The sequence below is a fragment of the Parus major genome, chromosome 5 (genome assembly GCF_001522545.3).
Source record: "Parus major isolate Abel chromosome 5, Parus_major1.1, whole genome shotgun sequence".
Classification (NCBI taxonomy): Eukaryota; Metazoa; Chordata; class Aves; order Passeriformes; family Paridae; genus Parus; species Parus major.
In genome coordinates, this window is record NC_031774.1 from 905,628 (window position 1) to 918,845 (window position 13,218).

At 42.5% G+C, this 13,218-nt stretch overlaps 1 protein-coding gene across 2 annotated transcripts; it reads right to left on the minus strand.

Annotated features, from left to right (window-relative positions):
• Nucleotides 1–1,165: 1,165 nt before the first annotated feature.
• On the minus strand, nt 1,166–9,803 carry DEPDC7 (DEP domain containing 7). Of its 2 annotated transcripts, none has more exons than XM_015629568.3 (9): nt 9,697–9,803; nt 7,078–7,465; nt 5,428–5,558; nt 4,373–4,562; nt 3,390–3,604; nt 2,136–2,278; nt 1,832–1,957; nt 1,658–1,736; nt 1,166–1,489 (listed from the first exon to the last, which is right to left on the minus strand). In XM_015629568.3, the coding sequence occupies exons 1-9, from the start codon at nt 9,767–9,769 to the stop codon at nt 1,275–1,277; spliced, it is 1,560 nt and encodes a 519-aa protein (XP_015485054.1). In that variant the 5' UTR covers nt 9,770–9,803; the 3' UTR covers nt 1,166–1,274. The 2 variants fall into 2 exon arrangements, with proteins under 2 accessions (XP_015485054.1, XP_015485055.1); XM_015629569.3 differs by lacking the exon at nt 9,697–9,803 and adding an exon at nt 7,951–8,052.
• Between the last annotated feature and the right edge of the window lie 3,415 nt (nt 9,804–13,218).

Sequence of the window (13,218 nt, forward strand, 5' to 3'; positions counted from 1 at the left end):
GCTTTCAGTTAAAACTAAGAACTATGACTACTATAAAGGCTTATAGTTCCCTGCTAGTCTTCAGGAACCAATTATTTTTAGAAGTCCTTTCTAATTAACTGGAAGAAGCTTTTTACATTTTTGTCTTCCATCCCCCATCAGGACACAGTAAAACATTGTCCTGCTGTACACACCAAGTCCCTCAGCTCCATTTCAGACAAACACTCTGGCCCCTGGCATCAGACACCAGAAATCATGAGAGTCTGACCTAGGATTGTGTTTTTACAGTCACCACCTGTGACAGTAACACACTTCGTTGTCATAATTAAATTAGCTTTTGTTCCTAAAAAGAACAGAGCTCAGTACTTTAAATGGAACAAAATGTGGTTTTTTGTGTTTTTTTTTTCCCCAACAGCAGCTGTAATAAAGTTTTGGTGGTATCAGTCCAAAGGTAACTCCACAAGAGTCAAAATTAGATGTGTGATCATGTTACATACATATATATATATCTATATATATGATTGTCTGTGTTGCAAATCTTGGTATTTCCACTGTAGACCACACATGGATAAGAAATGCCACAAGAAAAGCCAAAGGCCCTTCATTTGCTCCAGCACTTTTCTGATTACAGCTGGTGCCATCAGTGAGTTACAGACAGAGCAAAACACTGCAGGGATGAAGATAAGCAACCACAATCAGAACATCCTGTGGCAATCAAAGCCAGACTGACTTCACCACCCCAGGAGAGCCAATTCCTCAATATGGTGCCATTTGAGCTTAAAACAGCACAGTAATTTGTCACACACATAGGTTAGTTAGCTGGCAAGCCTGAAGAAAAGCTGTGCAATATCAAGCAGAACATGTTTTTCAGCTCTCTCCAGCACACAGCAAGTCAAAGATCAATGCTATGTGATAATCACAAAATCCAAGGCAAATTAGGAAAAAAAAAATAAAAGCATAAAATTCAGTGCTGGGGCAAAAGGTGGCAGAGAGATTTCATTCATGGTGTCTTCCATCTCTGTGATTTTGATATAGAATAGAGGGAGTCAACAGACTTGGCTTTTGGGGAGGAAAAGTATTATTTTGTTTAAAAGGTGATATAGCACTTAAGAATGAGAAAAGCTAAACTATAAATGCACATTAAACTCAGGTACTGTTGACTTTGGTAATAATTGCATAAATTCCATCCATTTCCACAAAATAATTTTATTAGGCAGATACATGAATATAAAAGATTTACAAATATATTAGTGTTTTCACTGCTGGGGTATACAATGTAATCAATATTTAAAGTCTCACACACACATATTAGTAACTCTGTCTCCAAAATACTGCATAAAAATACTCGGATTACTACTATGAAACTGACCTAGCAGCCTTTTTCTCTCTTTGTCAGAGAGCTTTGAATCTTCATCAATAGCTTTCAATAGAGATAACAGCTCATCTTTTGTGGTTTTCTCCGTGTTGGATCGATACTCTCTTTCATCAAGTTTTTGGCAAAAGGTATAACCTGAAAGGAAATGTGAGACATTCAGAGGATTATCACCACACTCCACCCGCCCTGGAGATTCTACAGAGCCACCCTCCTTTAGATCAAATCTGTCCCTGTTACAGCAAACTTTTTTTGCACCACATTTTGGGGCATGACACGATTACACAGCTCAGAGGGAAGCGTTACCTGTTATCTTGCTGGGATCCTGGCCCTTCTGCAGAGCCAGGAGTTTATTGCTGACCATTTTGTGCAGTGCCCCTGGGATCTGGAACAGAAAGAGTGCAACAGCAGCTTAGAGAAGGCAGCTCTCCATGAGCATACCAGATAAACAAAGCCTGGCCCTTTTCTAAAAGCTCTTACCTTTAACACATCTCTCTGGTTGTCCACAAGGAACAAGATCAGGAGGTCAGTTTTCCCTCTGGATAAGTTTTTGTTGTTGATAATAGCTTTAGAGAAGGTCCTTTTCACAACCATCCTGTTGTCACTCTAAAGAATAAAGAGAAAGAATGACAAGAAGAGGAGAGTTAGTCTCCCCCATTAAGAAGTTCTGAGACGCTGCTTTTCCTGCAGTCACAGATTCAAACTACAAAGGCATTTTCTGACCAGTGCCTGGGACCTCTGGATTTCAGAAAGTGTCAAACAGCTGTTAAGAATGCAGATTTACCTCTTTCTGTAGCTTGAGCTCAGAATGATGTGCTGCAACAGCCATGAAGTACAACAGCCTCCTGAACTCCTCCCTGACTTGGCTGTCCAGGAGCTTCAAATAGAGCTGAACAGCTTCTAGAGATTGCTCCATCTTCCCATTCACTGGGGAGAGAGAAAGGTATTTATTGCCATATTCATTTAAATTAATGTCACCATGAAACACCTAGGTTAGCCACTGAAGAGACACCCATCCACCCATCTCTCTAAACAGAACCAGCCAAACACAGCCATTCATTCTCACAAAAACTTCTCCCAGGCTGAGGAGAGCTGCTTGCAGACACTCTGACAACATCCCACACACAGGCATTCAGCCTGGCATTAAAGCTCCCTTGTAATTAAGTTCAATTACAGTTCAAACATCTTAAAGGGGATGTGAAATACTGAAAAAGGGAAATGGTTCTATTAAAAAAAAATAAAAATGAATGACTTCTGCTTGTGGTAATAAAAATATCACAAAAACTGAGGAATATGGGCTAATTTGATGAATTAATTGCAAATTACTTTGTAGACCTTTGCTAAGTTTTAATTTACCTTAGTATGCAGAATAGCCATTTTAGATTTGTGAATTGTTTAAATGAAGCAAGTTGTACTAATATCCTTTATCATGCAGAGAGGAAGAATGGGATACAAATGCAAAGTATTCCAGTTAACATGAAGCAAGAAGAATAATCAAGGCAGAGAACTTATTAAAAATAAGCAGAGCCAGGATAAAATGTTGAGAACTAAAACATCAAAAGCTTTCTAAAATGCTGTCCAAAGAAAATTTAAGAAACATTTCTATGTAAATAAGTAAAAGTTGTCAATGGGGTACCAAGCACTCACAAAGATTTCAGTTTAGCTCTTACAGCCTAAATATTTACTATTAGGCTATATTTACATTTCATTTCCCATGGATATCTGACTTCCATGGATACCAGCTAGTACCAAATTATAGCACTGTGGTTCCACAGCCATTCTACACAGACCTGAACAAAAATTACAGAACTGCATAAAGTAAGAACCAAAATGTCAAACAACAGTCTCTATGACTGAAATTAGAAATTAAAAAAAAACCCCAAACATACATAAAACCCCCAAAGAAAGAAAGAAACAAAAATCAACAAAAAACCCTCACTTATAGAAGTAAGTTTTTCATCTTGGCTCCTGAGGTAAATACTCAGTTTCTTAGTACATGTCTCACATAAGCATTGGAACACAGCTCTGTTTTACTCACCTAATAGTTCTGCAATTCCTAAATGAATTTCAGATGCGTGGCTTAAGAGTGGCTCCTTTTTTTGGCTGTAGTATCTACCAATGTTTTCAAACAGCAGCAGTTTCCAGGTATCTGCTTTGTCTGGCTGATCAGGCAGGTTCCTGCTGATATCCACCACCATATGATCGGGAAGATATTCCAAACAGTCAATTGCTGCTGAGAGCCATTCATCTGTCCTGGAAGAGACAGGGGTTTGAGTTTGCAGCTTTAATTGTGGATCTAATTTAATTGTGGATTTAATTTTCAGAGCTGGCTGCAAGGCTTTCCACAGAGAGCAGGTAAACTGGTTCCTTCATCACAGGGAAAACTGCATGTGGAGGCACTTAAACCCATTAGAAACTCACACACAAGACACTCCACCTGACACACTCGGGTAGATCACAGTCATGAGCCTCTTTGTTATGTATTTAATCAAGATGAAAAATTAGTAACCCACAAGTAAACAGTCACAAGCAGTAAAACCCAAAGTCAATCATGTCCTCTGCTGTTAGATAAGGACACAATTATCGCTGGATAAACAGAAACATGAACCTTGATCTGATTCAGACCGGTACAAGTCCTTCAGAGCATGTTTTTAACTCTATGCACAGTTTCAAGCTCAGCATTCTTTTAATACAGGAGGGGGAACTAAACTATTTCCTCACAAGTGATGTCTCTAGGAAAAATTCATGATGATTATAAAACCTCTATTGCAGCAAATGATTTTCCCCTCTGAATACCATTAACTACTGTCACTGCATTCAAAAACCATCCCAGTGTTCAGCAGACATTCTCACTAAACAATTGTTATTTACCAGTTATTCCAGTCAAGTCCAACATGGAAAAAAGTGCCTGCTCACCTCCTTTCTGCCAGACTGAGACTGTTACATTTCTACCCAAAGACCAACTGTGCTGCACATTCCCCTGAAAGCAGAAAGTCCTTCAGAGCTGCAGTGATTACTTACTGCGAGTCACTGAAAGCCTTGAGGATCTCTCTGTCCAGATAGTTACTTGTGATGACATATCCAGCTGCCTTCCTGGGCTCTGGGAGCTGAGGTCTGATCTCCTGCTGCTCAAGCAGAGACTCCAGGAGAGGGAGGTCCACCAGCTGCAGCAGGCGAGCAATTGTTTGTTCTTGCCACACTTCATTAATAACTGGGAAGGGTGGGTACAAAAAGCACAGGAGACTCAGCATGGGCACGATCACAAGGAAGATAACTCCCCTTCCTCCCATCAGGCCTAACCCAGCAGATTGATTTCACCAAAACAGAGACTTGCAGTAGCAAAGCAGGAGGCTCTTATCAGCTTGAAGTGGCTTTTATCGCCACAAAAGGCAAGAACTACCCACTTGTTTAGTTAACTACAAGTGTGGGAGAACTGCTTTTCGGTAAGTCTGAAGTGCCTTACACTCTTTGTGCTCTAATTTACAAACAATCTTTGTTCTAGATAAGGGATGGGGGAAAAAAAAGTACAACAGTGACACTCTGCTTATCACAGCTTCCTTGAATATTTCCATATGATGAAACCACAGTTTCTAGGATGCCTTAGCACTTTTAACTAAAGGAAACATGAGATGATAATATGGTCTGAAAGAAAAGCCATGAATTGTCAAGAATAGTTTCACACAATACCGAAGGAGTGCTGGAAGTGCAGATACACAATTCCCTTCTGGCTCACAGCAAACTGTTTGCCCTGACTAAAACAAGCACACAAGTAATGCAGGTAACTGAATATAATGAATATTTCTAACTCAAATCAAGCTCTGTACATTGGGTATTCTTCTCCACAAAAGTCAACGCTGATTTATTTCCATCAAGAGATAATGCCTCTTGTCTGATGAAATAAAAAGGCAAAAGGCAAGCCTGCAACAAATATAATTTGCTTTTTCATGACCTGGTGTTCAAACCAAAATACTGTGAGTGTCAGTTTGCTTCCCTCTCCAACCTGTGGGGCACAAGTCCTCCCAGTCCTACAGATGTTCCTTCCTCCTGCCACAGACAAATGACATTATTTGGCTTACCTCGACGGGACAAGCTATCAGAGATGTTTACTTGAGGGCTGCTTGCAGGTTTTAGACTTAGGTTTTCCCAAAGATCCTCCAAGTTTTCTGGCTTGAATGGAGTAGAGTGGAACAACGTGCTCTTCTCACATCTGAGATTAAAAAGAGTTTTTATAAATATCTATTAACATATATATGGATAACCAAACATATAATGGAACATAAAGATATGGATAACTGTCCCAAGATCAAAAACGTTCTCCTATATAGATATTTACATAATTTTCCCCCTCGTCTCTCCTGCCCGACACTTCCTCTGTCCAAGTCACCCAGGAAAATGTATGGCACTTCCAAAAATTATTTGCATGTAACAGAACCACTCCAGCCACAAAATTACTGCTCCTCCAAGCATAGCTGTATGATTTAAATTCCCAGAGCTTCCTCGTTTTAGAGCACTGCAAAATCTTTTTGATGCCCACTATCTTTGACATGGATGTGACAAACTGCATGTATCCATAGCTCCATTCCTTTTACTAAATGAAGAAATATAACCAGATGGATCTGTGCCCTGCCCAGAAGAAAAACACCTTCACTCTACACTAATAAAACAGGAATAATCCTGTTTATTGACTGTTTGTTCAATATATTTTAAGTCTTACTTTAACAGCCCTTGTGATGAAAATATTTTTAAATACCACATATAATTAAAGTGGTTCTAATTTCTCATGAATTCTCTTTTTAAGGAAAGACTTGGGACAGTTTGCTTTAGGACAGGAGCTAATGGGAGAGAGGGGAGAAGCAGGACAAAGGAAATATTTTTAATCTCTGTTCCTCTACTTTTTTCATCAGGGTTGATGCACTCAAGTTCACATTTGCTACTCACCTGAACGTGCCAATCAAATAAGGCATTTCCATTTTGGGTCAACACCATCTACAATTTTCAAAAGTGCACATTGCTAAAACTACTGCATTAAATACATAACGTATTTCTTGTGAGATACACGTAGTTTCTTGTGAGAATATGTCAGAGTAAGTGAGGAGATGAACACTTCACTAAAACCATTTAAGGGAAGTTATTTGGCGAAGTGGCATCTACACGTTCTGCTTTGTGTGGGTTTAGTTTGTACCAGGGTCTTCTCTGCCCATTCCTGAAGGGACAGGGAAACAAAACCTCACCACTGCACTTCCCTCTGGCTCTAGGATGGAGTGCAATAGCAGAACAGCAGAACAGCCTGCTACCCTGCCTGGGAACAAGTCAGACATGCAAAAAGAAACAGCTGAAAAACAGCTAGATTGGAAGCACAGTGAAGCAAAGATGATGAAAGGAGAAAACAATTTTCCCTTAGAAGTTGCATGGTTGGTTTATGCCAAAGCTAGACAAGCAGTGACTAAAGATTGCCCTGTTTGATGCACTTGAATTCCAGTTGGTTGTATCGATTTAGATCAGTATGTAAATCCACTTAATTTCTACTCTCTCCCCTCCCTTCCCCAAGGCAATGTGATAACAGAGAAAACAAGTAACCGTGTAGGCTGAGTGATTTACTCTCTTCAAATTGCTCTTTCCTACCTGTCTTCCACCCACAAACATCTATGCAGTGTCTATTTTTACCCTGTACAAGCTTTCTTTTCTCTCCCCTAGAATATTTCCTCTCTTCACCTCCGTGTACTAACCTCTGTGGGGTACACTGCTGGTAATCCTTCTCAAGCTCTGGCTGGTTCGAGGCATTTGTGAATCTGTAGAGGCTGCTGCTGCTGTCTTCAAACACGGAGCGTTTGTCTTTCCCAAAGACCCTGGTCGAGACAGCCTCGAACACTTTGCAATCCATCAGCGCTTGGCACACGCGCACCACCTTAGCCCGGGAAATATCCACATCCCCAAAATACTTGTTCTGCAGGAGGTGGGCAAAGACAACATCCACTGCATCCGAACCGATGAAACAGTCATGGTAACACTTGAGGTTCTGGCGGCGCTTTTTCACTTCCACTTGAGTTTGAAGAGCGCTGATAATGCTGCTCCAGACGAACGTCGCTCCGAACGGCTTCTGCGCCAAGCTAAAGCCTGAGAACGCAGACAAAGACTGAATTCATGCTGCAGGCACAGAGAACAGCCCCCTTTCTGGCTTCTAGCTTTCATGAACCTCGTAAGGATTTAAAAATCTTTGAGACTTCCACTTTGGCTTGGCTTGCTCAGGCATTAACACTTGGTTAATTCCTCAGCGAGTCTGTCTGCTCTTTGTCACTCTCTTTGGTGGCTCCTCTCACTGCACCAGCCTAAAGCTTTGCAACCAGGAGTTCCTGTTTTTTCAGCCTCTCACCTTGGCACTGTCCTTTGTGTGTCCCTCGGTCACCTTTTGGTTACCCTTGCAGAACCACTGCCAAGCACCCCGCTCCCACAGCCGCAAACCAGCCGTACACACTCGTAACACCCCGGTTCCTCCACCAGCACTGACAGAGCAACACAGCTGGGCAGGAAAAAGGGAAACAGGGCTGAAGAGACACATCAGAACCCTGTTTGCTACAGGAATGTGCACACACACGAGCTACCTGACACCACCAAGAGTCCACGGATTCTCTTGGGATGCTCACTCCACATTTATCCCACCAGACAGCCCTTCACCACCTCGGCTCCAGCAGAGACCTCAGCTCTGTGCACTTCCCTTCCCCAGTGAAACCACTGAACTATTACTCATTTACCAGTCTGATTAGAGCAAAATGCCAGCAGCCAACAGTTTGACCTGAGGCTGCACTCAGCCTCCACAAGGACTTAAAAACAACACCAAGTCTACAGGTGGCACCTAACTGGGGAGAGCTGCAGCCAGCAGAGAGGCTAGAATTAAAACATGTTTCTTAGTCAGATGAATAATTTACCAAGAGTGAAAGCAGGGGAAGAAGAGAGAAATCAAAAGCTGAAGGACAAAATACGGAAGGAGGAGCTGGCAGCAATCCTACAGAAAGCCAGCTGGGATTGTGACAGACCTCAAACCAAATGAATTAACAGTGTGATGCAGTGTTTGAAAAAAACAACAACATGCACCTCCTTCTGGAACATATTACCATGAGCATTTTCCAGAGATGCAGGAGGTGTTTTTCTCTGCTCTGTTTAGTCTGAAGTGGCTTTAGTCAGAGAGTTGTATTCCAATTTGGGGAACCAGTTTTCAGCTGATCCCCAGCTGCAAGAAAACCCACAAACTGGCAAATAAGCAAGGGGAAAAGGAAAGGTAGAGGGGCAGTAAGGACTGGGAAGAGGGAGAGAAAGCAAGGAACACAATACCATTTGAACACGCCAGCACTTCAGAAAGACAGCAACAGTTATCCTTCTGAAAATATTCACTCCAGGGAAAAAAACAAAACAAAACAAGAAGAAAAGTGCAGCTTTTTAATATACAGCATTGAACCAGCCAAGGTAGAAATCTCCCAGAACCTCCAGTTTCCAAAGCTTTAGAAGTACAAGACAGACAAGGAACACAACTGCTGATACTTTAACCTGATGACACCTTCAGGAAGGCAGAACAAACACAACCAACACAGAATTTGTTTCCAGCCCTACATTCCAATAGTCAGCTATGCTCTTTGGGAGAAAAGAACCCCCAAACCCGACACCACCAAACATGCAACAAGGCTGGTTTCTATCGCTAGAATAAATACCAACATGTACAATGTGTTTAATGCTACTCACGGCTTTATCACCGCTTCCTTACACACACAGAGCCTTCGGATCGCTTCTAAAGGAAGCGGGATTAAGCGTGGCATTAAGACAAATTTCCACAGAGTTAAGGTGCTCAAGGTAGGGGAGGAAAAAGGAAAAGGCAAAACCAGTTCCCAGCGAGCGCCTTTTTACAGCTTAGGCTGCGCTACCGAGGCACCTGCTCCTGACCCGCGCTGGGGACACGGAGCTGCCCGAGCCTCGCTGGGGCAGCTGGGCAGGGACACCGGGCCGGGCTGGGCAGGGCAGAACCGGGCAGATGCCGGCAGAACCGGGCAGATGCCGGCAGAACCGGGCAGATGCCGGCAGAACCGGGCAGATGCCGGCAGAACCGGGCAGAACCGGGCAGATGCCGGCAGACCCGCGGGTCCCGAAGCTGCCGCTGGCGGATCCGGGACGGGGCTCCCGGGCGGAAGCGGCTCCCGGAGCGCGGCCAATTTTTGAAGCTCCCGGAGCAGGGAAAGGCGCCGAGCGCAGCTGCAGCCGCCCGGAACCCGCATCCCACAGCGGGCAGAGCCATCCCGGGCTGCGGGCAGCCCCCTCCTCCCGCTCCCGTTCCCGTTCCCCAGCCCGTTCCCCAGCCGTACCCGGTGGCCTGGCGGCGGGGCTGCAGACCGCACTGAGGCTCAGAGCCGCCGCCTTCTCCCGCACCGTGGCCATGGCGAGCGCTCGCTGGGCACATCTGCCGCTCCCGGCGCGGCCGCGGCTCTCGGAGCCCCCGGGGGCGGCGCCGCCCCGCCCTGGGCGGGCCCGGGCAGAGCGGGCACGGAGCGCCCGGCACCGCCCCGGCTGCTGCCAGCCAGCCCGGAATGATCCCCAGCGAGGGAAGGCAGCTCTGGAGAGCAGCCAGGCTGATGGCCCTGCCGAGGTCACCCGGAGCGGGCGGCGCAGGAACGCGTTCGGCTGGGTTTGGAATGTCTGTGACAGTGCGCTGCCACCTTCAGTGTACTCTTCCTCATATCGAGGTGGAACTTGTGGTGATTTAGTTCATGGCCAGTGCTCCTTATCCTGTCTCTGGGCACCACCAGCAGGAGTCTGGCACCATCCTCTTGGCACCTGCCTTTGAGATGTTTTTATGCATTAATGAGATCCCTTCTCTGTCTTTTCTACAGACTAAACAGCCCAGCTCCTGCAGTCTCTGCCCTTAAGAGAGATGCTCCAGACCCCTCATCATCTTTGTGACCTTCCTACCGAACTCTCTCTGGTAGTCCCGTGTGTCTTTTGTCCTGAGGGGCCCAGAACTGGACTCAGAATTCCAGATAAGGTTGGCAGTATCCATAGGGAATAGAAATGTTGCACAGGACTGGTGCTACTCGAGGTCAGGAGCCTGGTGTGAGAACACCACAGGTCCTGGATGGGGAACTGGGCTCTGACCTACGGGAGAGAGCAGCCCTGGCACTTCCTGCAGCACTGGGAGCTCCACCTGCATTCCTGGCAGCAGGACACTGGGGTGTCCCTGGTGACAGAGCACAAAAAATGCTGGATTTCACAGAATCCCAGGTGGGGCAGGCTGGAGAGGCCCACAGTGAACCCCTGCTCCAGCCTCCCTGCACGTGGCCCAGGATTGTGCCCAGATGGATCTGGGATGTCTCAGCCAGGGAGGCTCCACAGCCTCTCTGGGCAATCTGTGATCACTGCACAGTGCAGAAATTCTTCCTCAGCTTCAGCTGGAACCTCCTGTCCATCAGTTCCTGCCCATCCTTGTCCCATTGCTTGGCACTGCTGAGAAGTGCCTGGCTCCCTCCTCTTGCCTTTAGACATTTTTACACATGGATGAGATCCCCTCTGCTCTCTTCTCCAGGCTGAACAGACCCAGCTCCCTCTGCCTTTCCTTGAGCAGAGATTCTCCAGTCCCCAAATCATCCTCATTGTCCTCGGCTGGACCCACTCCAGGAGCTTCATGTCTCTCCTAAACAATTCTCTTTATTTTCCCCGTATTTACTGTGTCATTTAAAAGCCCAGAAAGGTCAGATCTGTTTCTGTGGGCTAACCTAAGCACAGGCCTTGTGGTTGAAGTTTTCTTTTTATGTCCTCTATGAGCTGCTCATTACAGCAGCTGCCATTTCTCATTGCAATGAAATGAAATAATAAATTCATTTTCAGAGTAATAAATGTTTTTTCAACTGCCTGCAGCAAACTGCTGAGAGATCCAACATCATTTTCTACTTTTAGAAAGTATAATTTTCTACTAAGAATTGAGTATTTTGATATTCCTACTCAGTGGATGTGTATTAGAACAACATAAAATCATGGTTTTTGGATTGATTTCCATAGGATCTCCGTGGTACACAGAAGGATGTAATGCACATTAAAGACCAAATAATACAATATTACAAGTGATTTAAAAATTCACATTAAATCCTCAGATTATTGAACTTCAGCCTGCTCTATGTCAAATTCTGTGCTAGCAGGTGCAAATGCAGCATGTTTGCTATCCACTGAAGCTCAGGGCAGCCTTTTTTTATCCTCATTTGCCACACTTACACTGCAAGTTTGTTCATTATATGCAAATAAATAAACAATACACTTCATTGGAAGCTGTGAAAAATTACTACAGGCAGCTAAGGTACCACAGACTTGTGGCAGACAAACATTTCTTCATGTTTCATTGCCTGAAATGAAAATATTGGAAAATATTGAAAGTAGTTGATAAAGGGAGTTCTAAAAGTGGAAGTTTTTGTGAAGTTTTTCAGATAAGGAAGTCTTAAGTCCCTGGGAACAGAGAAAGGAAACCATTCAAGCTGTAGCAAAATGCCAGCCTACCAAAATGAAAGTTCATCTTGTTTCCTGAACCAAAGGAAGTGACTAACAGAGATTTATTTGTTGGGGAAAGACAGGAAGATGTTTAAAAAAAAGTAGTTTTCATTCACAGGTGCCAATAAGAACCCAATCAAATAACATGTAATGCATAGGTCAGTGGGGATTTCCATGATGCACTGTTTTATTATTTGATTTTATTATATAATATTACATAAAATATATATTAAATAGTAATATATAAATGTATTATACATTTATAGCAATTTATTTTAAAAATATATTTATTATATATATTATTGTATTATATATTATATAATATATATTATATATAATATATAATATATATAATATATATTATTTATATTATATATATTTATACATTACTATATTATTATATAATTTAATATGTGAGTCTATAATAAATTACATATTTATTATATAATATAGATTAAATATTATATAAATATTATAATATTTATATTTATGATTATAATTTTATTATTTCCCTTTCCTAGCAGTTTGATGCTAGGAGTTTTGATACATTGCCAAAATATTACTGCAAATCAGTAAACATTGAAATTAGTTCTCATTTTAAACAATTGTTTATTTTTGCACAGCTGAATATATTTCTGAATATATATTTTTGCAGAGTTGAAATAAAATGATGCTGTCAATCATCCTGCAGCTGTTCACCTCATCTTGAGAGAATTTAAAGCCACAAACATTTTCAAGTTCAATCTGAATTACAAGACAAAATTAACATAATTTATTCATTAAATAAAGAGACCAATGTATTTTTTAACAAAAGTCCTAGCTTGTACAGTCATGTCAGATTCTTTGCAACTGTTACAAAGAACTTTAATAGCAAGGAACAGCGAAATAAAAATCTATTTTCATTTATTTCCAGGTCATCTAGAAATTCTCCTACCAGCTACAAAAAGATCAAGAGTGGTTATGTTTTGAAGAACTTCAAATCTTCAGTTTTCAAGAAATTCTGAGTCTCATGTAAGACCTGTAGGGTTTAATTAGAAGAAAAAAGCAGAAACAGTATTTAAATTCTACAAGCACAATAAGACCTTACAAAGTAAAAAACATGAGTGTTTGATTAAGTATTTCATGATCACTCTCAAAAAGACAAAAGCTGGAGGCTGTGTTGTCCAAAAGAGATGAAAGTATATTAATAGAAAAGGTGAGGTGCTGCTGTTATATCTAAAACAAATCAATGATTGGTTCAGTGACTGGGAAATGTGTTGAAAAAAACACAAGAAGAAGTTTTAATTTTTTAAGTTTTAAAAAAAACTGGAAGGACACCAAAACTGGAGCATTAGCTGTTCTAAAACCCAGAATTA

Bases quoted from the DNA above. Each gene is read 5' to 3' on its own strand.
- DEPDC7 (XM_015629568.3), bottom strand. From the start codon at position 9,769: ATGGCCACGGTGCGGGAGAAGGCGGCGGCTCTGAGCCTCAGTGCGGTC. The intron at 7,466-9,696 runs GTACGGCTGGGG...CTGCGTTCTCAG, and splicing joins CCCCGCCGCCAGGCCACCGG to GCTTTAGCTTGGCGCAGAAG. The intron at 4,563-5,427 runs GTAAGCCAAATA...CACCCTTCCCAG, and splicing joins TGATAGCTTGTCCCGTCGAG to TTATTAATGAAGTGTGGCAA.